The sequence below is a fragment of the Pinus tabuliformis genome, chromosome 8 (assembly GCF_031772625.1).
Source record: "Pinus tabuliformis cultivar Carrire ecotype Pingquan chromosome 8, CPIR1, whole genome shotgun sequence".
In the NCBI taxonomy this organism is placed as follows: domain Eukaryota; kingdom Viridiplantae; phylum Streptophyta; class Pinopsida; order Pinales; family Pinaceae; genus Pinus; species Pinus tabuliformis.
In genome coordinates, this window is record NC_142294.1 from 1,904,197,462 (window position 1) to 1,904,224,897 (window position 27,436).

The 27,436-nt window shown below is 37.5% G+C and overlaps 2 protein-coding genes across 2 annotated transcripts in view; both read right to left on the reverse strand.

Moving 5' to 3' along the window:
- Positions 1-302: 302 nt before the first annotated feature.
- On the reverse strand, positions 303-1,241 carry LOC149244039 (protein WEAK CHLOROPLAST MOVEMENT UNDER BLUE LIGHT-like 1). Its single transcript, XM_089371385.1, has one exon. It carries the CDS (start codon positions 1,239-1,241, stop codon positions 303-305), a length of 939 nt encoding a protein of 312 aa, XP_089227511.1.
- Positions 1,242-1,535: 294 nt separating this feature from the next.
- Positions 1,536-27,436, reverse strand: part of LOC149244040 (disease resistance protein L6-like) — a 45,335-nt gene continuing 19,434 nt past the window's right edge. The window contains exon 6 of the mRNA XM_089371386.1: positions 1,536-1,973. Coding sequence (XP_089227512.1) covers positions 1,536-1,973 — 438 coding nt within the window. The remainder of the gene's footprint in view (positions 1,974-27,436) is intronic.

The following is a 27,436-nucleotide window of genomic DNA, read 5'->3' on the forward strand; positions in this document are numbered from 1 at the left end:
TCCCATTTTTACTAAAAAATGCATCCGTGACCAAATGAAAGACCCAGTGACCTTGATGGCCCATGCAACGAATTAAATATAAGTAGCCCAATTGTGCTTCTAAAATAGGCAAACTATCATTTTATTTCAATGGATGTTTTTTCTGCTTTCCCAAAGATAATGCAAACCGTGGTTTCCATGGAAGCTTTCATGCTCAACACTTGACCCAATGATGTTATTGGCATGACAGGAATATTTTCTTGCTCATTGCTATTGTCCAGATCATTTGGATCGGAATATGCATGGTTTTTCCAATTACTGACTCAGTTGTGTAGCGCACCATATCTCTTCACTGTGGTATCTAAATCACCAGCTTTTATATGCTCTCCCTTTTGTGCTCTCCATTTTCTGAGTTGATCCTCAACTATCAATTTCGATGCATTTTCCCTCTTTGCCTTCTGTGAGGAAACTTGAAGAGCCTCCCTCCTTTCTATTATCTCTTTATTTGCTTCTTCCAATCTCTTCAATATTTCCCATTCACTATCCTTAGCTGCATCTATTTGGGCTACAACAACTGCCACTCGCTTGTCAGCAAGTTCCTTAGCTTCACATGCCTCATTGTTCAGTGCAAAGTACTCATTAAATGAAAGTGTAATTGATAGAGTCATGGCCTCGGAATATCCAACAATTGACTCACTCTGATTCATAGCATCAATCCTAGCAAGAGCCAATACTTCTGATGCCCAAGCTGCTTCTACCATTTTTATAGCTGCTTGTAGCCTACTCTCTGCAGTTCTAGTACCAGCCTCTGATTGTGCAGCTTCTTCCTTTGCTTTGCGCATATCCTCTCTAGTTGCTTCAGCTTCAATCTTGGCTTTATCTGCCTCAGCAGCTGCTTGCTGTAAAGCTCTTGAAAGCTCTGTCATAGCTTCCTTGGATTGCCTCTCTCCATCTTGCCGTGATTTAATTTCTTGTCTTGTTTGATTCAATTCAGCCTCCAAAGAAGCAACTACTGCATAAGACTTTTCTACCCTTTCTCGTGTTTCTTCTAGCATTGCACTTTCCCTCTCCAACTCTTCTCTGAGTGGCTCAATGGCACCTGCTAAATAAGTTACCTCCTGTGTGGCTTTGTTTAGATTTTCTCTCATCTTCTCTAGTTCTACTAGAGTTATATATTCAACTTTAGTTTTTTTAACCTCTTGACTCTTTGCAAGATCCAGGTCATCCACTGCTTTAGAGAGGGAATTTTCAACTGCATGCATCTCTTCTCCTAGTTTAAGTTCTGACTCTTTAACAACTGCTAATTCTAGTTTCAAGCTCTACAATAAAGAGGATGAGGCATCGAGCTTTAACATCAGATCCTTAACAAGAACTACTTCATGATTCATCCTAATCAGTTCCTGGTTGACATGCTCTATTTCTTTCCCCTTCTCCTCAGACTCTCGGTCTTTGGCCATAGCTACAACATGTTGCTTTTCTTTTGTTTCCATATATAAGCTCTGAGCTATATCCAAGAAATTCTTTGTGGTCATAAATTCTATGGTTAGTGCATCTGCCTATTTCTGCACCTCTTCAGAAGCTGCCAATGCATCAATTGCATTTTCAAGAGCAATGTCCCTCAATTTAACTGAACATAGGTATTCTGAAATATCATGCTCAAGCTCCTGTTTGACAGCTTGTAGTTCTAATATTACTGATGCATTTCTTTCCTTTTCAACCTCTAGTTGTGTCTTCGTAATGATATTTTCTTCATCCAAATCAGCATTGTCCTTCTCCACAACTCTTGGCCTTGCAAATTCAGAGTCAACTATTACTTGCCTTTCTAAAGTGTTAGCACTCTCCAAATTTAATGTTAATTCCTTTATGAGACACATTGTTTTGTCCATCTCCAATATAGCCTGTGATTTTTCATATTTTGTTGCAATCAAAAGTCTTTTTAGTTCTATAAGCTCTTCCTCCGTCTTTTGAAGCTTGGCTGCTACATACTGGCATCTCTGTACAGACAGTTTTTGTGTTATTTTGTACCACCTAATATAAAGACTAGAATCCCATCTTGTAAGTCAAAATTAGAATAGTTGCAAGAAATAATGTTGAAGAAAACATATATTTCATGAAGTTCTTTTTTAAAGTCATAATTGTATTCACTCATAACTACCGTATTACAGGTTACATGAAGAGTATGAAGTGATTTCTTATCTATAAGATACAAGCTCTATTCCAGTCAAAGTGTTAATAACAATAATACCAACCATGATCAATAGTGTCCCTTTATATGGGCTTAATAGAAAGGCTTATACTAATAGATAGTGTGATTTCCTAATATAGCTTATCCATATTTTCAAGGTTACAGCTATGTTAACTATGTACAAACTTGTGAATACGGGTTGTGGGTTGTGAAGATCATTGATTATGGAAACTAGTGTACTCAATGCTTATAGTGGTAAATCAATATGGCATGATTGAGCTAAGTGTATTGAGCTTGAGCTATACTATCATCCATAAGGGTACTAATCCCATGCCTATGACTACTCTAATACGCTACCATAATTGTGTCACAACCTTACCATGATTGACTAATGATAGATACCCATATAGAATAAGGGAAAGCATAGGATGGCTTGTACACAATGTAATAAGTATTAGTACTATTCAACAAGGTCATGATTATTCCATAAGATTAAGTGCATAGATTTATATCATTATAGTTGTTAACACATAGTCTAATATGCATAAGCCACTAGCTTGATCATATACAAGATATCCTATAGGTATTGATGATCAAAGTGTATTCTATTATGCTTATATTTTCATATGCCTTCTTGTCACATGCATTCTTATATTCATGGCAGGGTAGTGGAGAAATTGGTATCAGAGTAGTATAGAAAAATGAAAAAAATGTAAAATTCAGAAGTACCCCCTATCCTCAATGGTTGATAGAGGGTGTTGGGTATGTTATAGATGCAATTTTAAGAAGCAACAATGAATCATACATTTCTCTTGATTGTTAGCCACTTGCCCAACAATAGGTTTGAAAGAAATAAAATGTTTTTCATTCAAGAATGGGATGTCCCCTGCTTCACACATACGTGGGGATCATTGACACCATCAAAAGATCCCCATGCCATATACAAATCTATTTCTGAAATTTTCAGAGTTCTAGGAATCTTTATGTTAACAGGTTTCCAGATTCCTCCATAGGAAAATCTAACTTGAAGACACACTTGGATTGGAAGAATTTCATTGCTTTGAAAGGCCATTTCATTAGACTTCTCCCTAAGTTGATGGTACCAATGGGAATAGATATTTTTCAATCTATCTATGTCTTATTTGTTCTTTACTACTATTAATTGTCACTAGTGGTACCTATTGATAGTTCTTTGGGTTGACATAATCTCTTATTGGTATGCCAAGCATGGAATTTAAAGCATGCAATTCAGTCCATATAAGCTGGGTGTATGTGTGATCAGCGTGGGGAAGGGAATTGTTTGTGAATGTTTAAATATGGGTTGCCAGGCTAGAACTAAAGACTACTTGCAATGAGACAATCCACAAGATGGAATCTTTGGAGAAAATGAGTTTGGATTTTGGAAAGATTATTATAGACATGTAGTGTGAAGGAGAAAAGCTACAGGAGAACAAGAGGATGTGGTTGTTTATTACCTATTCTTTTGTTTGGCTATGTTTTGAATGCTTCAGGAACATGGTTGGAAGGGTAGAGAATCAATATGTTTTGGGAATTTCTTTGTTATTAATGTAGATTTTAATAAGATTGTTTGAACATATCAATTGAAATACATCTCAACCTCTAGTTATTTGTCTTAGAGGCGATTCCTCCTGTAATCATAAGTGCTACCTGTTAGGATATTCCGACACATAGGAAATAGTTAAGTACAACTTGGTCTAGTATAGAGTTAGGTATAGAGTTAGGTAAAGTGTGTTTCTTTACCTTGTACATTTTGTAGCTTACAATCTGACGGTCACGATATGTAGTGATCCAACGGTTCATTCTCTCCTCGGTATTACCGACACTTGATCCGTGGCTTAACACCCGATTGGTCCATGATTTCTAATTAAAGCGCATGGAGGGTCATTTGTAGGGTAATCCGTCTATGAGAGAAGCATATGTAAATTTTCATTCTTTTATTAATAAATTGCCTGAAGTGGTCGCGTTGGCTCAGGACGTGGACTGTTTCCCTCTTTGAGGGTTTTAACCACGTCAAAAATACTGGTGTATTGATCTGCGATCTGGTTGTGAGCGGTGTCCTTTGGTGTTCTGTCTGAGGAACTTACCCTGTAAATTCCTACATGGTATCAGAGCTATTTGAGGGCCGCGTCCGTTGGTGATCCAAATCTGAAGCCAGTAAAATTGCATCCGACTGTTGTTTCCCATATTTATTGTTTCTGACTACTTTCAGGCCGAGAGGACTGCTCTATTGTGTTGGAAGCATCTGTTCCAGTGAGGAACCCCTTATGTTTCACGCGAAAAGGTTTTCGGTAGCCCTAGATGCGTCATTTTTAAGATCTGTAGGTATACAGTGTTTATTTACAGTTTACAGTTATTTTCTCTCTGTTTATTTTGGTTTCAGTTTATTTAGCTTTTTTTTATTACCGGATCTATACCTTTCATTTTTGCATATGCTCTTTGCCCTACGACTCTGTGCGATCTGGGCAAATCAGAGACAGAAAGGAAGGATTTTTCTCATGCGTATACTCTTTTCCCTGCGCCTTAGAGTGATCTCGGAAAATCAGAAACATTGAGGAAAATATTTAGTTTCCGGCTAAAGCTAACTTTGAGCCGTAAGGTTCATTTTTGAAAATATTTAGTTTTTCGGCTAAAGCTAACTTCGAGCCGCAAGGTTCGTTTTTTTTTGTATGTCCGTGTTGGGTTTTGTGTTTTTTGTTTTGTAGGGAAAAATAGCCTTCTCAAAGCAAGCACGCAACCCAAAGCATCAACCCCCCCCCCTCTCTCTCTCTCTCAAATTGTTTGTATAGCTCAATTGGTTCAAAGCTATTTTAAGAGAGTAGAGGTCTTGGGTTCAAATCTCCTTTTTGTGAGGGCGGATTTTTCATTTCTGCACAGTCTCGCACTTCATCGGCATCTTCAACAACGTTTTTTCAAAAAGCCATAACTTCTTCATCCGGAAGCCATTTTTTTAAACCAGCCTAATTTTTCGAGATCTATCCATTGGAACACTTAGTTTCAGCATCTTTAGCTTCAGTTTCCATTGAAATGGAAAGTCAATACCAAGTTACCCTTGACAGCACCAACTACTTCCAATGGTTGTCCTACATTGAGGATTTACTTAGAAGTAAAGGTCTCTACAGAATAGCCTTAGGCCAAGAAAAGAAACCAAAGGATGAAGATAAGGCTGCTAAATGGGAAAATAGGCAAGATCAAGCACGTGGATTGATAGGGATGTCTATTTCTCTAGATCTTAGATTCCATATTGTAGAACTTGATACTCCTGATGAAGCAATGAAACAAATCAATAAAGTTTTTGGGAATAAAAATGAACTTAGAGCCCATCAACTTGAAAATGAGCTGCTTACATTGGACCCTAATAATTTTTCTTGCATTGAAGATTTCTTGTCCAAGTTCAAGACCCTTAGATACCTCTTGGAAGGTGTTAAGGTTAAGAAAGAAGATAGTAACCTTATCTATTCCATTATTACTAAGTTGGGACCAGTCTACTCTGTGTTTGTTTCCACCTTCCATTCTACAAGAGAAACCTTCATTTCTCAAGGAACAGACTACAAGTCCCCTTCCTTTGACTCTTTTTGTGATTCTTTAATAAGAGAACAAGAAAAACTCTTACACATTGGTCTTCTTAATCTTGGAAACTCTTCCAAGAAAGCGTTAGCCGCCCAGCAGCAACCAAATTCAAAGAATCCTAAGAAGTCATATCCTAAGAAGAATGGTCCTAAACCAAACAAGGGTCCTAAGCAATCTCAGCCTCAAAATGAAAAATCATTTCAACAAAATGATAAGACAAATAAAAGCAAATGGAAGAAGACTGATAGACATTGCAACTTCTGTAATCAAGATGGCCACTTAGAATCCAAATGCTTTAAGAAGATGGAAGCCTTGGAAGCAGCGATGAAGAAACATAACATCCATTTGGAGCAATCTTCAACTTCAACTTCATCTTCAGGAATGGCACTTTCTGCATGTGGTTGTCAAGCATCTCGGTCTGGCTATGCACTAAATGTATCTTCTTCTTCTCATTCTCATGAGTGGCTCATTGATTCTGGAGCTTCTTATCACGTGGCCAAAAACAAAGCCATGTTTTCTTCTTTAAATGATTGTAACACCAAAAATATATATGTTGGTGATGATAGATCTCTTAGTGTTGTAGGGACTGGAACTGTTCATCTAGGCAATGGTCAGTTTAATGATGTATTACGTGTTCCAACCTTATCCTGCAACCTTCTATCTGTATATCAGATAACTCATTCAGGTGAAGGTAAAATCGTTGAATTTTAACCTCATGATGTTGTAATCAAGGACCTAAGAGATCCTAAACAGATTTTAGCTACTGGCATTGCTGATGATTCTACAAGGTTGTATAAGTTTCACAACTTTGGGTCATCAAATCTTCCCTCAGTATTTGTTGCTCATAACGATGAAGTGAGCAAACTTTGGCATGAGCGATTTGGTCACTTAAACTATCGCTCCCTTCAGCATCTATGTACAGAAAATATGGTGATAGGTCTTCCTATGGTATCTTGCAGAGATGGTGTTTGTTCCGGATGTGTACTCGGAAAACATCATCGGGACAGTTTTGAAAAACGTGCCTCTTAGCACGCCTCAGCCCCTTTATAGCTTGTGCATAGTGATTTATGTGGTCCACTTCCAGTTGTTTCATTCTCTGGCTGCAAGTATTTCTTAACTTTCATTGATGATTTCTCCAGACGCACTTATGTATACTTCTTAAAACTCAAGAGTGAAGTATTTAACACATTTTTGGCCTTCAAGGCCTTTGTTGAAAAACAATCTGGACATCAAATTCTTAAGCTAAGATCTGATAATGGTGGAGAATATGTTAAAAACACATTCATCAACTTTTGCACTGAGAATGGAATTCAAATGCAACATACTGTTCCATATACTCCACAACAAAATGGTGTAGCTGAAAGGAAGAATCACACCTTAAAGGAAATGGCTAATTGTATGCTACAATCTAAAGGACTTGGTCTTAGTTTTTGGGCAGAAGCAATTAACTGTGCAAATTACATAATAAATCGCACTCCTACTAAGGATTTAAAGAATATCACTCCAGAAGAAGCATGGAGCTCAATCAAACTAGATGTAAGTCACTTTCGTGTTTTTGGAAGTGAAGCATGCGCCCATATTCCAGATGAAAATCATAAAGCTTTAGAACCTAAGAGTGAAAAATGTACTTTTGTTGGATATTCTGAAGATGTCAAAGGCTATAGACTTATTCCATTTAAGTCCAAAAATGTTATCATTAGAAGAGATGTAAAATTTGATGAAAATATATCGGCCTGCGAGCCTAGTCCGGCAGATGTGCCACCTCTCCCTATCTCTTCTACTTTTGAAAACATTTCTTCGTCAGATGATGAAAGTGAGGATGACAATCCTCCCCCACCATCTCAGGATCCTCCTTCAGCTCCTCGACTTCCAAAATGGGTTCGTGCTACTCGAGATGCAGCAGGTGATCTTGCCGGTGATCCTACAGATCAGTGACGCACACGCTCTTAGTTTGACAGAGCCTCTTCTTTACTGGCTCAAGCTCCAGTAAATTATGATCCTGACACCTTTGCAGAAGCTTCAGGCCATCCAGATTGGGAAGCAGCTATGAATGAAGAATATCATTCATTATTGGCAAATGATACATGGGATCTTGTTCCTCTACCAAAGGGACGAAAACTTGTTAGATGCAAATGGGTTTACAGAACCAAGTATGGACCAGATGGGAAAGTTGATAAACATAAAGCTCATCTTGTTGCTAAAGGTTTTTCACAGGTTGAAGGCATTGACTACACTGAAACCTTCTCCCCTGTTGCCAAAATGAACTCTATCCGCCTTGTTCTTTCCCTTGCTGCCTCGTTCAAATGGGAAGTCCGTCAGATGGATGTTAAATCTGCCTTTTTGCATGGGGACTTGCATGAAGAAATCTATATGGAACAACCTATTGGCTTTATACAAACAAACTCCAGCCTTGTATGTCGGCTTAAGAAATCCCTTTATGGTCTCAAGCAAGCTCCTCAAGCTTGGTATGCCAAAATGGATAACTTTCTTTTAGAATCTGGCTTCTCTAGGTGTCATTCTGACAATACTGTCTACACCAAGAAAGTGGGCAAGTCTCTTATCATTCTTTTTCTTTATGTTGATGATCTTATCCTGACTGGTAGTGATCCCAACCTTATAAACCATGTGAAGTCTAGCCTTAAAAGGAAGTTTGAAATGACAGAGTTAGGACACTTACATTATTTTCTCGGTCTTCAAGTCTTGCAATCCAAGGAAGGTATTTCCCTTTCTCAGTCCAAGTATGCCTGTGATATTCTACGCCACTTTCACATGGAAGACTGTAAGCCAGCCCCTTCTCCCTTTCAGTCTGGAGTCAAACTTTCAGTCACTTGTACTTCTCCTGAAGTTGATGCTACCTTATACCGTCAACTTGTAGGAAAACTTTTCTATCTAACCCATACTCGTCCTTACCTTTCCTTTGATGTTGGTCTTGTTGCTTGGTTTATGCAAAACCCACGTGAAAGTCATTGGAAAGTAGCTAAAAGAATACTTCGTTATGTTCGAGGTACAGTTCAGTTTGGGATTCATTACAGTGCCGAAGCAGCTCCTCTATTGGTTGGTTTCATTGATTCTGATTGGGCTGGTGACCTTGATGATCGGAAGTCTACTGCCGTTTATGTGTTCACTCTTGGTTCAGGACCTATTACATGGGCTTGCAAGAAACAAGGTGCCATTTCTCTTTCTTCAGCAAAAGCAGAATATCGTGGCGCCGTAGAAGCTAGTAAGGAAGCCTTGTGGCTTTGTCAGATCCTATCAGAGTTTGGCTTTCAGCAGCAGCATCCGACTACACTTCGGTGTGATAATCAAAGTGCCATTCAGCTATGCAAAGATCCAGTCCAACATCAGCGCAGCAAACACATTGAACTGCACATGCACTTTATCAGAAAGCTCATTCATGACCATGTTCTTGAAGTGCAATATTGTTCAACAGATGATCAAGTTACAAACATCTTTACAAAGGCTCTCACAGAGGCGAAGTTCACTAAACTTCGATTTATGGTTGGAGTTCAGGAAGTTGTCACTAAGGGGGGATAGGCTCTAGTGCCTCCTTCCTTCTCCTATTGTGTCATATTTGTAAATCCTTCAATCCTATCCCAAGTTGTTCTTAAGGGGGGATGTTAGGATATTCTAACACATAGGAAATAGTTAAGTACAACTTGGTCTAGTATAGAGTTAGGTATAGAGTTAGGTAAAGTGTGTTTCTTTACCTTGTACATTTTGTAACTTACAATCCGATGGTCATGATATGTAGTGATCCAATGGTTCATTCTCTCCTCGGTATTACCGACACTTGATCCGTGGCTTAACACTCGATTGGTCCATGATTTCTATTTAAAGCGCATTGAGGGTCATTTGTAGGGTAATCCATCTATGAGAGAAGCATATGTAAATTTTCATTCTTTTATTAATAAATTGCCTGAAGTGGCCGCGTTGGCTCAGGCCGTGGACTGTTTCCATCTTTGAGGGTTTTAACCACGTCAAAAATACTGGTGTATTGATCTGCGATCTGGTTGTGAGCGGTGTCCTTTGGTGTTCTGTCTGAGGAACTTACCCTGTAAATTATAGACATGTAGTGTGAAGGAGAAAAGCTACAGGAGAACAAGAGGATGTGGTTGTGTATTACCTATTCTTTTGTTTGGCTATGTTTTGAATGCTTCAGGAACATGGTTGGAAGGGTAGAGAATCCATATGTTTTGGGAATTTCTTTGTTATTAATGTAGATTTTAATAAGATCGTTTGAACATATCAATTGAAATACATCTCAACCTCTAGTTATTTGTCTTGGAGGCGATTCCTCCTGTAATCATAAGTGCTATCAGGCGTGACATGTGGGTGTCTATATTATGTAAGAAGCTTAAGGATTGATGGTACCAAGTAGGTTATAACAATAGGACATGATTGTTGTAGTTCAACAACATAATTCTAAAATTTGTTATTCCATGTTGAATGCAATCAAATTTTTAAATGTGTTGTGACTAAAGTAGCTTATTTACTTTCATAAATAGGTAGCTGAAGGGAAATTTCCAATTATTGTAGCCTGTGGGTGAGTGTTTAAGCCTCAAATATTTTTGTGCATGTATGGATTTTATTTGTCTGCGATCTGAGGCTTCCCTTCTTGTGTAGAGAGGAGAACATAGCATACAAGGAACTCGATCCTAGTTCCCGGGTGTTGATTTTGAAAGCACTATGTGAGATTCGGGTTGAGGCATAAAACATATTTTCATTTCTATTTTGGTGATTTCATCAAAATGAAATGATTCCATTCATCATACGTTGTGACCAAGTGTAAAGAAAGGCATGAATTTTCCGGTATTTTACCTTTAGTGTACTTTTGGTGATAATACATATTTTTAAATATTTTTCCTAAGTAAAATTGTTCTTGGTTGCCTCATAATCAACATCACAGTTCTGTTGTAGTGCTTCCAAAATAGTTCATAGATAACAAGATCTTTGTTTTTGCATCAAAAAAAACATTGGGTGCCTATTTGGTGGTGTCAATACTTGCAAACAATTACATCTATATCCGTGTTTTTTCATATTCTCTTTAGTTGCATATTTTTCTTACATTTAATCTTTTTTAGAACAACTAATTAATGTGACCATTATCTTTTGGCCTTTCATACATGATAGCAAGAGGAAATTCAACCCCATATCTATAGTTCCCTTAAGCATGGAGTTCATATCTCAGCATTTCGTAATGAGCAGATCGAGGGGGATTCACATGGAACTTCCTACTGGTAAAGATGTAGATATTATGGAGTCTTTGATGTTGCATTATTGTTTATAGAAATGTTGTGATTCTCATGATTTGAAGGCCATCTTAGCCTTATTATGAGTTCATTTGTTACAATTTTAGAACTTATACCCTAAGCCTTTATTTTTATAAGGTGGAGATTTTGGAAATAGATTGCACAAAAGAAACAAACTTTTAAGTATGTGGGTGCCTGCTTTGCTGAGTGGGACCATAGGTAGGATCATGACAAGTGGTATTAAAGAGCCACAACTCTAGGGCTTGTTCTATCGAACTTGTCTTTTTGCTTCTTTTTGCTTCATTCCAGGTCTTTTTATTCGAGTATTTACTATTGTTATAATCGATGTGTCCATCGTGTTGTATTCTTTACTTGATTTGTTTAGGAAGTTGTCATAAATTGATTCTAATACTTATATGTTGGATTGATTTTAAGGTATGAGGATGATTCCATTATTGGTAACCATTTATACAGGGAGATTCGGAAGATTGAGGTAAAAAATAAGACTAGGGTAAATGTTGTTTTTCCTTGCCAATGGGAAACCATAGAAACCAATTTTGGTGAATTTCAAGCTGTAGCAGTAAGTAATTTAGTATACAGACATCTTATCCTGTTCACAATTTTTATGATATCCATTGCAGTCATAAGTTTGAAGGTTCAGATTGTGAATAATTGTTGTGTTATATAATATATTTCATTGCATGAAGAATAAAAAACTTGAAATGATAAATAAATAAGTCGCTTCATAATGTTGGCGTTACAAATACTACATGCAATTTTTGCAGCAGAGGTGCATCTCCAACTGAGCATGTTTAGTGGAGATTCATGTCCACCAAGTGTTGAGTATGGAGCATGATTGTTTAGAGGTCTTTGTTTCAGCTAGATGTATACCCCAGGAAGTTTGTACACCCCTCCACGCGGGGGGGTGTAGGGGGGACTTGTCCCCCCCGTGGGGGTTCGGGGGGGCCGATCCCCCCCGACTGGGGGGTCCGGGGGCTAGCGGTCCCCCGACGGGGGTTTCGGGGGCAGCGCCCTCGAAGCTAAAAACATATGTAAAATTTCCTTGTAAAAGTATAGTAATTTCTAGTTAATGTGGGCCGTTCATTAGGCCGATGATCTGATGGTAGAACTTATGGGGTTTTTTGCCCTAGAAGGAAACCTCTCTCTTTGTATGAGGGCATTGTATTTGAGGCTGTGTAATAGATGTGTATTCTCTGAGTGAGAAACAGAGAGGTGAGACTGTGAGAGAAAACAAAGGATATTACAGCAGATCTACTGTAGGTTGTGTCTCTCATTTTGCTGGATAATAGAAAGGAACGACTGGCTGTTTGGGGTGGACGTAGCCCAAACTGGGTGAACCATGTATATCTGTGTCTCTCTTGTTTTATACGTTTTTTGTGTTTATATTTCTGCAATATTTTATGTGTTCCGTTGCTCCGTAATATATAATTTTCTAACAACTAGTATCAGAGCTGAAGGTCTATTTGGCTGATAAACTCATAGGAAAGAAGGGTTCCTGGTTCGAGTGGGAGCAATGGTGGAAGATGGTAAGTTTAGGGTCGAGAAATTTAATGGCTAAAACTTCTCGCTATGGAAGATGCAGATGGAAGATTATATGTATCAGAAAGATCTGTACCTACCATTGGGCAGAAAAACAAAGATGCCGACAGGTATGACAGATGAAGAATGGAACCTTCTCGATAGAAAGGCACTTAGAACAGTACGGTTGTGCCTCGTAGCATCGGTTGCCTTCAACATTTCGAAGGAAACAACGATAGAGGTTTTGATTAAGGCGTTGTTGAAACTATATGAAAAACCATCGACCTCAAACAAGGTATTTCTTATGAAACGGTTATTTAATATGAAGATGTTAGAAGGTGGATCTGTTGCAGACAGAACACCAAAGGACACTCGGGTAATGCTTTGAGTGCAGAGTCTAGGGGAAGAAAAATGGAAAGAGGAAAGGGCTCAGGATATCGCAATGAATCAAGGAAAGGCAGATCCAAGTCCAGATCAGGGATAGTGTGCTGGAAATGTGGAAAGAAAGGACACCTAAAGAAAGACTGTAGATCTCGGAAAGGAAAAGAAGGAGATGCACATCAAGAAAACAATCATGAAGCAAATGTGACAGGTAAGGTGTTACAAGATTCCTTGATTATGGTAGATTCAGGGGCCTCATTCCATGCCACACCTGATAAGAAATACTTTCATGACTATGTTCAAGGAGATTTTGGACAAGTTTGTTTGGGTGATGATAAACCCTGTAAAATTGTTGGAATGGGTAAGGTTATTGTAAAACAGCAGAATGGAAACCAATGGCTATTAAAGGAGGTAAGGCATGTTCCAGATCTAAATAAAAATTTGATTTCAACAGGGAAGTTAGGCGGTGAAGGTTGTGTGACAACTTTCACAGATAAAGCTTGGAAGGTCACCAAAGGAGCCCTGGTAATAGCAAAAGGCGAAAAGGTTGGTACATTGTATTTATGCAATGGTATTTCTAACTATGTTAATGCTTTAACTTCCAAAGGAGCAAATGCAGCATTATGGCATCATAGGCTCGGACACATGAGTGAGAAGGGGATGAAGATCCTTCACTCAAGGAATTTGTTACCGGGTTTGAAGAATGTTGATTTGGACTTCTGTGAGAGTTGAATTTATGGACAATAGAAGAGAGTCAGATTTCTCAGAGTTGGGAAAGAAAAGAAGAGCGAAAAATTAGAGCTTGTGCATACAGATGTCTGGGAACCTACTCAAGTATCATCTCTCGGTGGCTTTCGTTATCATGCTACTTTTATTGATGATGCAACTAGAAAAACTTGGATTTATTGTATTAAGAATAAATCTGATGTATTTGATACTTTCAAGAAATGGAAAACTTTGGTTGAGATTGAGACAGGAAAGAAATTGAAGTGTCTCAGATCATACAATGGAGGTGAATATTGCAGCAAATAGTTTGATAGGTACTGTTCAGAGCATGGAATTCACAGAGAGAAGACAGTTCCAAGAATACCACAAGAAAATGGTGTGTCAGAAAGGATGAACAGAACAATCATGGAGCATGCAAGGTGCATGAGATTGCATGCAGGATTGCCTTTACAATTTTGGGAAGATGCTGTAGATACTGTTGTTTATCTAATAAACAGAGGGCCTTCAATTTCCTTGGATGGTGGTGTTCCAGAGGAAGCATGGATAGGTAAAAAGGTAAACTACTCCTGTTTAAAGCCTTTTGGTTGTGAGGCCTTTGTTCATATTGATAAAGAAAATATAACAAAGCTTGAGGCAAAGTCAAAGAAATGTACCTTTATTGGATATGGTGTTAATGATTTTGGTTATCGCTTATATGATTATGAAAATCACAAAATCATTAGGAGCAGAGATGCAATATTCAATGAAAAGGTCTTGTATAAGAATCAGTTACAGGAAAAGAAACAAGAAAAAAAACAAGGAATACAGAGTTCTTGATGAAATCACTGAAAAAGTAAAGGTGCCTGAAAATAATAATAATCAACAACCACAACAACAGCAACATGCATCCCAAACACCTGAAAGTGGTGTTAGAAGATCTATCAGGATAAGTATACCCCCTGAACGATACTCTCCTTCATTATATTATTTATTGTTGACTGGTTCTAGTGATCCCGAATGTTATGAAGAAGCAATGTAGGTTGAAAGTAGGAAGAAGTGGGAGGTAGCCATGGAAGAAGAGATGGACTCCTTAATGCATAACCAGACTTGGGACTTAGTCAAGTTTCCTATAGGAAAAACTACATTGAAGAATAAATGGGTTTACAGGCTGAAGGAAGAAGATGGAGGAAAACAAAGGTACAAAGCTAGACTTGTGGTGAAGGGGTTTGCACAGAAGAAAGGTATTGATTTTGATGAAATATTTTCTCCTGTTGTTAAAATGACTTCAATCAGAACTATTTTAAGTCTAGTAGCAGTTGAAGATTTGCATCTTGAGCAGTTAGATGTAAAGACAACCTTTCTCCATGGGGATTTGGAGGAAGAGATATATATGCAGCAGCCATAAGGATATGAGGTAAAAGGGAAGGAGAAACTAGTGTGCAGGTTGAAGAAGAGCTTGTATGGCTTAAAACAAGCTCCAAGGCAGTGGTATCTAAAATTTGACAAGTTTATGTTTGAACAAGGTTATACTAGATGTCACTCTGATCATTGTGTTTATCTGAAAAAGCAAAATGATGGCAACTATATTATATTGTTATTGTATGTAGATGACATGCTTGTTGCAGGGTCTAACATGCAGGAAATAAATGTGCTCAAAAGAAAATTGGCAAATTCATTTGCAATGAAGGATTTGGGAGCTGAAAAACAAATCCTTAGTATGAGAATAACTAGAGACAGGAAAAATCACAGATTAACATTGTCTCAGAATGAGTAATACAAAAGGTGTTGAAAAGATTTAATATGCACAATGCAAACCCAGTTAGTACACCTTTTGCTAGCCATTTCAAACTTAGTAAGGAAATTTGCCCAACGACCCAAGAAGACATGGATTATATGTCTAAAGTTCCATATGCATCAGCAGTTGGAAGCTTAATGTATGCAATGGTCTGCACAAGGCCTGATATTGCACATGCAGTGGGAGTTGTAAGTAGGTACATGAACAATCCAGGAAAGGAACATTGGATGGCAATAAAATGGATTCTTAGATATTTGAAAGGTACCACAAATCAAGCATTATGCTTTGCTGGTTCAAACATTTCTCTACAGGGATATGTTGATGCAGATATGGTAGGTGACAGAGATAACAGAATGAGCACTACAGGATATGTATTTACTGTAGGTGGTACAACTATTAGTTGGGTTTCAAAAATCCAAAGTGTTGTTGCACTTTCAACAAAAGAAGCAGAGTATGTTGTTTCTATAGAGGCTAGTAAAGAAATGATTTGGTTACAAAGGTTTATGGGTGAATTGGGTAAGGAGCATGATATGGGCACGTTATACAGTGATAGCCAAAGTGCCATTCATCTTGAAAAGAACTCAGCATTTCATTCCAGGACTAAACACATACAGATCAAGTACCATTTCATACGATCAGTGTTGGAAGATGGAGAGTTAAAGCTGGAAAAGATACACACTAACCAGAATCCTGCAGATATGCTAACAAAAGTTGTAACCAGGGAGAAACTGAGAATATGCTCAGTTTCAATTGGCCTTCAAGGATGACGATGAAGATGATAAATAGCCAGGTCCAAAGAGGAGTCATTTTCCAGCAAATGAAGCAACGATGGAGTTGCTACAATCATTCTCCAAGTGGAATATTGTTGCGTATGGAGCATGATTGTTTAGAGGTCTTTGTTTCAACTGGATGTATACCCCAAGAAGTTTGTACACCCCTCCACGTGGGGGGGTGCAGGGGGGACTTGTCCTCCTCGCGGGGGTTCGGGGGGGGTGATCCCCCTTGGCTGGGGGGTCTGGGGGCCAGTGGTCCCCCGGCAGGGATTTCTAGGGCAGCACCCCCGAAGCTAAAAACAGATGTAAAATTGCCTTGTAAAAGTATAGTAATTTCTAGTCAATCTGGGCCATTCATTAGGCGGATGATCTAACGGTAGAACTTATGTTTAGTTTAGGGTTTTTTTCCCTAGAAGGCAACCCCTCTCTTTGTATGAGGGCATTGTATTTGAGGCTGTGTAATAGATGTGTATTCTCTGAGCGAGAAACAGAGAGGTGAGACTGTGAGAGAAAACAGAGGATATTACAACAGATCTGCTGTAGGTTGTGTCTCTTCATTTTGTTGGATAATAGAAAGGAAGGATTGGCTGTTCGGGGTGGACGTAGCCCAAACTGGGTGAACCATGTATATCTGTGTCTCTCTTTTTTTATGCGTTTTTTGTGTTTATATTTCTGCAATATTTTATGTGTTCCATTGGTTACCCTAGTCTTATATGTTGGATTGATTTTAAGGTATGAGGATGATTCCATTATTGGTAACCATTTATACAGGGAGATTCAGAAGATTGAGGTAAAAAATAAGACTAGGGTAAATGTCGTTTTTCCTTGCCAATGGGAAACCATAGCAACCAATTTTGATGAATTTCAAGCTGTAGCGGTAAGTAATTTAGTGTACAGACATCTTATCATGTTCACAATTTTATGATATCCATTGCAATCATAATTTTAAAGGTTCAGATTGTGAATAATTGTTGTGTTATATAATATATTTCATTGCATGAAGAATAAAACACTTGAAATGATAAATAAATAATTCGCTTCATAATGTTGGCATTACAAATATTGCATGCAAGTTTTGCAGCAGAGGTGCATCTCCAACTGAGCATGTCTAGTGGAGATTCATGTCCACCAAGACTTTTTGAGCATGATTTTAGGCCGAATCTAATTTTTTTCTCAGTCTTTCTTCCTTGGAAAGACCCTCTCGTTAGGGACACTTGGATAATTACAGACAGCTACAATGTTTTATGGCACACAATTTAGTTGGGGGATAATGGCTTTGTAGAAATCTAGGTGTATGACTTCTTTTCATGATGAACCTTCCTCCCGTAGTTGTTAGGGGAATTGAGGCTTTTTGAGCAGGAATTGGCCTTGCTTGTAAATGCCAAATTCAAAGTTTTTCATAAATATGTTGAACACCTTCCTTACATATCAATGATCTAATTTAAAAAAAAAAAAGTTAAAAGGACATATATTAGAGCTTTCAAAGCAGGCTCTGAAAGTTACATGCTTATCACAAAACATGTGAAATATATCAACAAACAAAGAATGTTCATGGCTTTATAAAACAAAAATACATCATTGGAGAAGTCTGTAGAGAATTTTGTAGCTAAGGTTCATGAAATAAATCATTTGTATGCCATGCTGAGAAATGGAAATGGTCCAAATACCCCACCCCATCCCCAATGCTTCTTTTGAAAGGTCATCAGCTACATTGTTATTATCCCTGTATTGTGAGACAGTTGGGTCTCTCTCTCTCTCTCTCTCTCTCTCTCTCTCTCTCTCTATATATATATATATATATATATATATATATATATATATATATATATATTTATTTATTTATTTATATACACATATATATACACACCTCGTGGAAAGCCTTTCAAGTACTTTTCCATGATCCATGGATGGTAAATTGGTTAATGCAGTGGCCCCATTTAGAGATCTTAACTGCTAGGGGATCACGAAAGTTGAACCCGTAACCTCCCAAACTTTTGGTCAGATATCTCACATGTGTCTCATGACAGCGTTTCATACATGCCTTACATATCAATGAACTAATTTAAAAAAAAAGTTAAATGGACATATATTAGAGCTTTTAAAGCAGGCTCTGAAAGTTGTGTGCTTATCACAAAACCTATGAACTGTATCAACAAACAAAGATTGTTCATGGCTTTATAAAACAAAAATACATCATTGGAGAAGTCTGTAGAGAATTCTCTCTCTCTCTCTCTCTCTCTCTCTCTCTATATATATATATATATATCTATATATATATATATATATATATCTATCTATCTATCTATCTATCTATCTATCTATCTATCTATATATATATATATATATATATATATATATATACACACACACACCTCGTGGAAAGCCTTTCAAGTACTTTACCATGATCCATGGATGGTAAATTGGTTAATGCAGTGGCCCCAATTAAAGAACTTAACTGCTAGGGGATCACGAAATTTGAACCCGTAACCTCCCAAACTTTTGGTCAGATATCTCACATTTGTCTCATGATAGCTTTTCATACATGCCTTACATATCAATGAACTAATTTAAAAAAAAGTTAAATTGACATATATTAGAGCTTTTAAAGTAGGCTCTGAAAGTTGTGTGCTTATCACAAAACTTGTGAACTATACCAACAAACAAAGACTGTTTGTGGCTTTATAAAACAAAAATACATCATTGGAGAAGTCTATAGAGAATTTTTTTGCTAAGGTTCATGAAAGAAATCATTTGTATGCCATGTTGAGAAATGGAAATGGTCCAAATACCCCGCCCCATCCCCAATGCCTCTTTTGAAAGGTTGTCAGCTACATTGTTATTGTCCCTGTATAGGGTCTCTCTCTCTCTCTCTCTCTCTCTCTCTCTCTCTCTCAATATATATATATATATATATATATATATATATATATATATATATATATACACACTTTTTTTCCTTTTTTTCCAAGGAAAACTTCATGAGGAAACCCACAGGATACTTCTCCACATTGTCATTGAAATCTTCAAAGAAATCTATCTGGAGGTCATGTGGCTTAACCTTTTCCAGATCTGATGCTTTATCTTTGTCTTCTTACTGATCTTATTTGCTTTTGATCTTCTCCCATGGGATTCTGCATGTCTTTGCATATGCCCTTTTTTCCATAGCAAACGTAATGAAGACCATGATTGTGCTTATCCTCCTTGCCTCTATCCCTCCTTGTCCTCATGAGTACATGAGCGCACCTCAAAGGCATAAAGACCTAAATATCCACTCCTTCATCTCTTCAGAGTGTGCCCATGTGCCCTCTTTGTCTCCTTGAGTACATGAACACACCGTGAAGACCTGAAGGCCCGAATATTCAACCCTTCATCTCTTCAGAGTTTTCCCTTGAGCCCTTGATGGTATATCCCTCTTTCTTAAGTGCATGAGCACACTTCAAAGCCTCGAATGACCTTTGAACATCCCTTCATGCTTTGAAAGTGTGCCCTCCTTACTTTTATGCATATTTCATGCCTGAACTAGTAGATATGTCACATCGTGGATAGATATATGATTTCAGTTACACTATATGGCTCTTTGAATATGATTTTCTAAGATATTTCTCATAATAGAAGAATATTTTGTAAATCTAATCATTGTTGCCATGAGTGTGCTTCCACAAACAGGTGTTCGAGTTTCAAGTATTGTTACTCTTTCATCATCTGTTGGAACAATGCCTCCCACTGCATGTCGAGTGGCCTCCAAAGAAGATTCAAAAGAAAGCATTGAGGAAGAAGTTGGAGTTACAAAGCCTACCATTCCCATCTATGCAGATACACAGTGCTTTATAGATAAGTCTACAAAAGTCAGATGGAAAGACATTAAAGACACATTCATGCAAAAAACAGTTCACTGAAAACTTGGAAAGACTTGGAAGGATACATTAATATCAAATTGTCCAAGATGCACAAGATCTCATGTAGGTTCCCAGTCATCCCTTGTGCAGAAGTGATTGAATGGATTCTTACACACATGGATGATTCGTATCTAGTGCTTCGTAGCGAAAGTAGTAGTCAACTTGCCACCTATTATGGAGAAGATATGTAGACCTACTACAAGATTCAAAGGCCCATATAATATGCCAATAATATCTTTTACACAAGATGGGATAACCTTGACACAATCGACATCATTAATTCTTGGTGTCGAGAGCCCAATGAGTTCCGTCACTACCCATCTGCAGTTTACCCGACCATGATACTCAGGGATATATATCAATATCTTAATGCTATGTGTTGTATACTGCATGGGAGAAATAAAGTTGAAGTGTTTGAAGAGAATTGGATATATATGCTCAACATGGTGGTTACACATGGAAAAGTCTTCAATTGGGTAGATATTCTCTCTTTTGAGTTGCAGTGTCACGTTGGGAAGGAAAATCATATTTAAGGTCAAACCAAGCACTAGAGTTCTACATGTCTACATTTTTATTAGATGGAATTTGTGCATAATATGCATTCCAAGGAATGTATTGGAACTCGACCGTGTAGGACAGGTTTCCAGTGTACTTTCAACCTAGGGTGTTGTCTAACTTGAGTTTCAGAGGGGCATGTAACAGGTTAGCAGAGAATTTCTTCGGGTCATATTCCATATGATACATGGGATCAATCCTCCTTGCATGGCCAACCTTGTGAAGGATTCATTACATGATACTGTGGATTGGTTTGTCACGCTTGAAGCTACATACATCTAATTCTTTGGATGTTAGATTTCTTTGCACCTCATGTCGCGATATGTAACCAATAAGGTGGTCCTACAAGAAGTGGCTTATCAATTGAACAAAGGGTTGTTAGGAGTCCTTCACAGAAGGAATAAATCCCCATGGCCCAGTTTCTCATTTAGGATTGGATTGTATGAGTTGAAGAACCATAAGGAAACGGGGGTAGAAATACAGGTGTTGGACTGCTTGCACTTTGCAGTTAAGTATTTTCATGGTAATGATCCTAGGAGAGTGTGCAAGAATCATTGTGAAAGGATTGGCTTTGCTTTGACATATTCATCAATGTCTACAACAAAGGATGAGAAGATAAAGAATTGGTAAAATGCACTCAGGAAGACACATTCAACAATTGAGGCCAGTTCTCCCCAAACTTCACCAGCTCATAATGTCTAAGAATAGGAGGAACTTCAAATAACAACTCAAGGAAAGAGTACAACTCCGAGGAAAAGGATCAAGCATGATTCTACAGGTGAAAGTAAAATAAAATGGAAAGTTGATCCATTGAATCAGGAAGATAGTCAAGTCAAACGGGAGGGGAGAAAATTAGAGGCAAAGATGAAACAAGAAGAAGAGGACAAGAGGAGGCAAGAAGATTTGCTTCGGAAGAAACATGAAGAGGAAGAGAAAAGAAGGAAAGTTGAAGAAGAACAATAAAGGTAGTCCCAAGAGGAGGAAGCAGTGTAGAGGCTAGAAGAAGAACAAATGACTCAGGAGATAGAGGAATATGATACCATCCATTCTATTGATGATGAATCTAGCTCATCAATGGAACCTCCTCTTATAGGTGGTAATCTCCCATTCGATGAAATGGCAATCACACCTCCACCTAAAGACAAAATCATAGATGTGTGCATTGTCACATTTGATCAGCTTAAGAAGAGGATCATGCAGCAAAGGAGATACTTCCCAAATGATCCTCAGGATCCAGTCTTAGTGTCTACAGAAAACGTGATTACTGCTAATACCAAGAGGAATCACAGAGTAATCATGGCGACAAATGTTTCTTTTTCTACTACAGTGCAAGACATTTAGAACATCTATTGAATGAGAATGTGTGACTAAGAAAACTGTTAGATTCAATGAAGAAATAGGCGAAACATCTCGCAGCTGAGAATCAATGCTTATCTTCCAAAGTTTTGACATAGCAGCATTGTAGTCACCTATACAAGAGGAATTGGGGCCAATGGAGGATACCATGACATAATTATATGATGAAATGGTACTTCTGTAAGTAGTGAAAAACACCTTTTATGAAATCAGGTAATACATTGAATAGATCAAGAAAGAAACAGAAAAAAGAAGACTTGGATATCACTAAAGACATTATTCTAAAATATGTCATAGCGTCAGCAAAATCTCACATGAAGTTGTCATGGTTGTGGAATGGTGTACAATCAAGCTCCAATAACATATTCACATAGGAACTGGAAGTAAAGATGTGGTTTGCAGCGGACTTGCCGATAAGGGTCAAAGTCATCTCCATGGAGTTCAGAGCATGGCACACATACCTTACCAATGAGCTTCATGTTGAATCAAATAACTTGTCAATTTGATGACATTTTTTGTCCCTTTTAGTAGTTTTGTCCTATATAGCCACCCTTTTTATGTAATTTTTTCCTTTGTAATAAGTTGTATGTAAGGAAGTGCAAGAGACACATATGGAATGCGAAAAGTCACATGTGGAATTGTAAGATATTATGTATAAAATATGAAAAGTGGTAAGGAAGCCCATAGGTCATAGGAGTTGAAGAGTCATGAAGAAGCTCAAAGTTCATTTCCATATATTATAAATGGCTTCTCATAACGCAAGTAAAGGGGATTATATTATTGGAGTCTTGCCTTGGCTTCTCTTGTAGTGCATCAGAGATAGATCATTCTTTGGAGAAGCAAGTAGTGGCTTCATGTTCCACTATTGATTCTATTGTTTCATTGATGTAACAGTGTAGTTGCAATATTTCATTCATAATCAGAAGCTCTATGAGATAACACTTCTTCGTGCATGTATCATGGATGTAATAGGACTATTCTTGTTATGTTTACGATATATGTTGGCTTAGTTACATACTAAGTTTATCATGGGTGTTGTTATGTTTTCATGATTGTTGTTTATCATGTGAACTAATTTCTAGGTAATCAATAAGCTTTTCTCTCCACTCTTGGGTCTCCCTTAGGATAGTACTATTACTTCCCTAACCGAAGGCTCATTTTCCTTTATCAGCCATGGAATTTCCCTGTACATCTTTTGTTTGGTGTCACACAAAGCTTACATACTTGTTTCCACAAAGAGGTGTTTGCAATATCTTATGTATATATTGTAACCAAGGTGTATCTTAAATCCTATGTAATGGTGGTCGGACCATACAACCAGATGGGACTCCTACACCAAACAGTGTGATCTCTAATTGGGACTTAACTTCAAGGAGATCCCCTTACATGTTGGAAAAATCGAGTATTATCAACATTTTGGCACTAGAAGGAGGGCCACATGACAAGTTGAGCTTGTGAAGTCTATTTGAGCCTATTACATTTAATGGCTTCATCCAAAATCATAATCCCAAGATGCTTTTCTGAAGCTTTATATCTTTCAATCCTATTGGAATTTTTACATAACTTGTCACATTTGAAATTCGATGGAAAGGGTACAAATACCATCCTTAATTATGTAATTGAGTTTGTTCAACTTTGTTTTTTAAGTGGAGTTTATTCTGAATAAATCCTCATGAATTTGTTTACCCTTACCTTATATGGTTGTTCCAAGCAATGGTGTTATTCTCTACCCACTACTATGATCTCATATTTTAAGCATTTGGTTAATGAGCTTCGTTGAGTTTTTGACAACTATGAATATCAAGATGTTTTTAATGAAATTGATTAGCTTAGGATGGAATCGAATGAATCTCTTGAACATCTTGTTGATTGGTTCCTTCATCTTTGTTATGAATTCTCAGATGAGGATGTGGACTGGAAATTTCTAGATGAGAAGTTTCATTTCTTAGTCAAGATTTCAAGAAGATATTTTGAATCAAATTCATCATACACTCTCATTCAAGAGGAACTTCGGCATCCTAAAGAAGAATCAGATATTCCTTTTGTTCCTTGTCCCCCTCCTTTTGATGTTTTGTGCTTTGATCCTAAACCGATAAGTAAATTGGAAGATCAATTTGTGGAAGAATAAATATTTTTTATTTCACATCTTTCTCTTGATGATGATTTATGTCTCTATGAATCAATCAACTTTGAACCTTGATAATCCTCTTGTCGATCCTACACCTGTTAATCAAATCAAATCTTTGAACAACCATGATCCTGATCATTTCCTCTTTTCTGAATCGTATGGTGATGATTGTTTAAGTTTCATGGATGAATCTTTGTTCCCACGGGAACATTCAAATTTGTGAAAGTTTCAAACGGAGTCTGACATGGCTATCAAATATTTTCTCTCAGGTATATCTCCTTTTTTATCAAGAAGATGGCATGCTTGTTGTTAATTATTTTTGTTGTAATCTTGAAGATCTATTTGATGAACCTTAATTAACTATATGAATCTTATGATTTGAATGTTAGATCTAGTCCAGACAAGTAGTTGACCGTGTTATATCGATTTAACTTTCAATATTTTTAGAATTTTAGGTCAAGTCAGGCAAATAGGACACTTCAAACCACGTTGATAGTTATGGCAAGTTCCTGCCATCCTGAAGATACTTGTGGTCTTGGTTAGTTTAAGAGTTTCTCACAAAATCTTGTCATGAATGTCATCTAGTGGGATGATGATTCTCTCTTAATGGATTCTCGTTCCCTTCATGTTAAATTTTTAAACCCTTAAGGTAGAAAATTTAATTTGGCTTTTGAACTTCAATTGCTACATCCCACTTCATGCAAATCTCTAATTAGTAATGTGGAAACAAATAATGATCTTAACAATTGTCAAATCCTTTAATCTTGATTTAAACATGAACACAACAAATTAAAGATATAACCAAAAATACAAAGATGCAGTAAAACCAACACTTCATTTCATGAATATCAAACACTGAAATATGCTTACAAACAAAATGGAAATAATACTACCTCGGGTGATGGTAGCTTATCTCTGAGAAGATATGTGGTGGCTACATGCCTTTGAACTGTGTTAAAATGAGGCTCAAAGGCCTATTTATTATTGAGAAACAATTAGAAAAACCTTAAATATCCAAAAACCTAACCCTAGGAGATGAAGCGCCAAACTATGGGCCTCGTTTCGGTAAATTGATACATCAACTTCCCAGGGTCGTAACTTTGGCATATCATCTCCAATGTTGGTCTCATTTTTCCCAAAAACATCGTTTAGGGCCTCAAAACGGCTCCGGAAGTTTAAGACCTGAAAAACTGCTAAAAATAGTAAATTGTGGTACAAATCAAGAAATTGAAAAACTGAAAGAAACAATGGTGGGGGTCTAAGTGGAATAGGCGGGAGGCCACCAATATCCACTTAGATCATGGTATCAGAGTTGACTAGTTGGTTGAGAGATTCTTTCCAACTAGTTAGGCTCCTAAATTAGTGTATGGTTGAGATATTTACTCAACCAAAGTGATTGAGTGTCCAAGAGAGACCCTGTCTTGAGACATACTCTTGATGTATTAATATTGTATCATTCTCATTATTTTATATAGAGTGTAAGAGATAATATACATTAAGGCTTACAATACATTTTCGTCATGTCTCTGGTGTCTCTTTCTCATGATTTAGTTTTTCATTGGTTTTTAATATCCTTTATTTGGTATCAAAGCATCAGGAGGAGCTGGGTTTGCTTTCCATTTTTGTGAAATGTTTGAAGCAATTGGAGAGCGCGGTTCGATTGAAAGATTTGATGGAGCACTGTTGGAGTGTTGAACATTTGGTGACCCATCTGCCTTGGGCCGTGAAATATTAAGAAGGGTGTTGTTGAAGCGTCATTCGAATGCGGAATATTATTTACAGACAATTTCCTTTTGAGCAGCAGGTATTGATTGCACAAAGCTTTCATTTTTATGTGGTTGTTCGATTTTTGTTAACTTCTAGAGGTAAAGTCGTGGATCAGTGTCGGAAAATGTAGCAGCTAGAATGTATGGTTAGAGGAGCGACCAAAGTATACCTGCATATTATCATTTATCTTTTGAAATGTAAGACCTTATGGCCACTGTTGATCACTGAATTTTAAAAAAAATCAAAAAGTCTATCCAAGCGTTATTAGAGAGGAGTGTCACTATCTTGTCACTAAACAAAGAGTATTTCTCTAAGACCCTACTATATATGAAGAGTAGTGTTGGCCGCGCAAAATACAGAGTATGCTTGAGACTGTTTAGGCTAGCCGTGTGATGTGTTTGTTGTTAGTCGAGGAGTTTGTTATGGAACTAAGTGTGTTGCCTTAAAAAAGAAAGTAGTTGACACATTTTTTTTTTTAATTACATCGGGCCATCCATCGCTAATTGCAGAAAGGTGCACCACCATTCTAGTTGAAAAAGAGTCACAAAGGAGAAAGACCACGTGTGAGAGAATCACGCGTAGCCATACCATCGTGCATTGAAATTTGTGTGCGAGGAGCTGAGTCATAAAAAATGTGTATGAAGATGTTTTATGCCTGTGAATCACTTGGAATTGAAGACCAGATGTATCATGGAATTCACAATATGGCCACAAAGATTTAGTAGAGATCGAGAAGCAAGATCGTAATTTGACGATGAGGAACATGAGACAATTCTCTCTCTGGAGTTCTAATCCTTGTCCCCTTGACATTTAGAAATTTTTTGGAGTGAATGTGAAACTTTTGTGTGAGTGGGCCCTCCAGAATTACGTAGCAATTTCGTTGGAGGTCTGCATTAAAATTCATGCCAAGCCATGTTTTGGCCTCTACGTTGGGCTACAATGATTGAAGCAACAGTTAGGTTATGTAAGCAGAATCTGGGTTGAAGTAGAACATATTTTGAAGGACACTGCAAATGCCATTGAATTAAAGGATGTTGTGAATGCAGTTGTGTGCTAAAAACAATGATTTGTAGAGTTGGAAAGCACCTGTATCAACATAAACTAGCTACATTGTCACCCTACGCATGGACCAACAAAGTCAAGCACCATATTTGTATTCAGTCACTCCTTATGAGACAATTATAATATATTTGGAACCAGGTGGATTCTGGAAATGAAATTTGATGATTTAAAGTTTTGGAGCCTCATGAGTGGGAGGACGCAGTGAATTCTCTGGTCTATGAAGCATAAGATCATTTGAAGAATCTTGTTTATGGGTGTGTTGGATTGATCTTCATTCTACAGAGACAATTGCTCGCTGCCCAGCAATTGTCTCTATAGAATGAAGACCACTGATCACTGCCCATCTAGATCTCCTTCGATATACCTCTGTCGCGGAGCTAGTTCTTAACCCACATAGTCCATGCTCCACGTTGGCATCTTATTCCAAAGTTCACATGGAGAATGCGTAGAGGAAGAATTGAGGGTGTCTGCAGCTTTT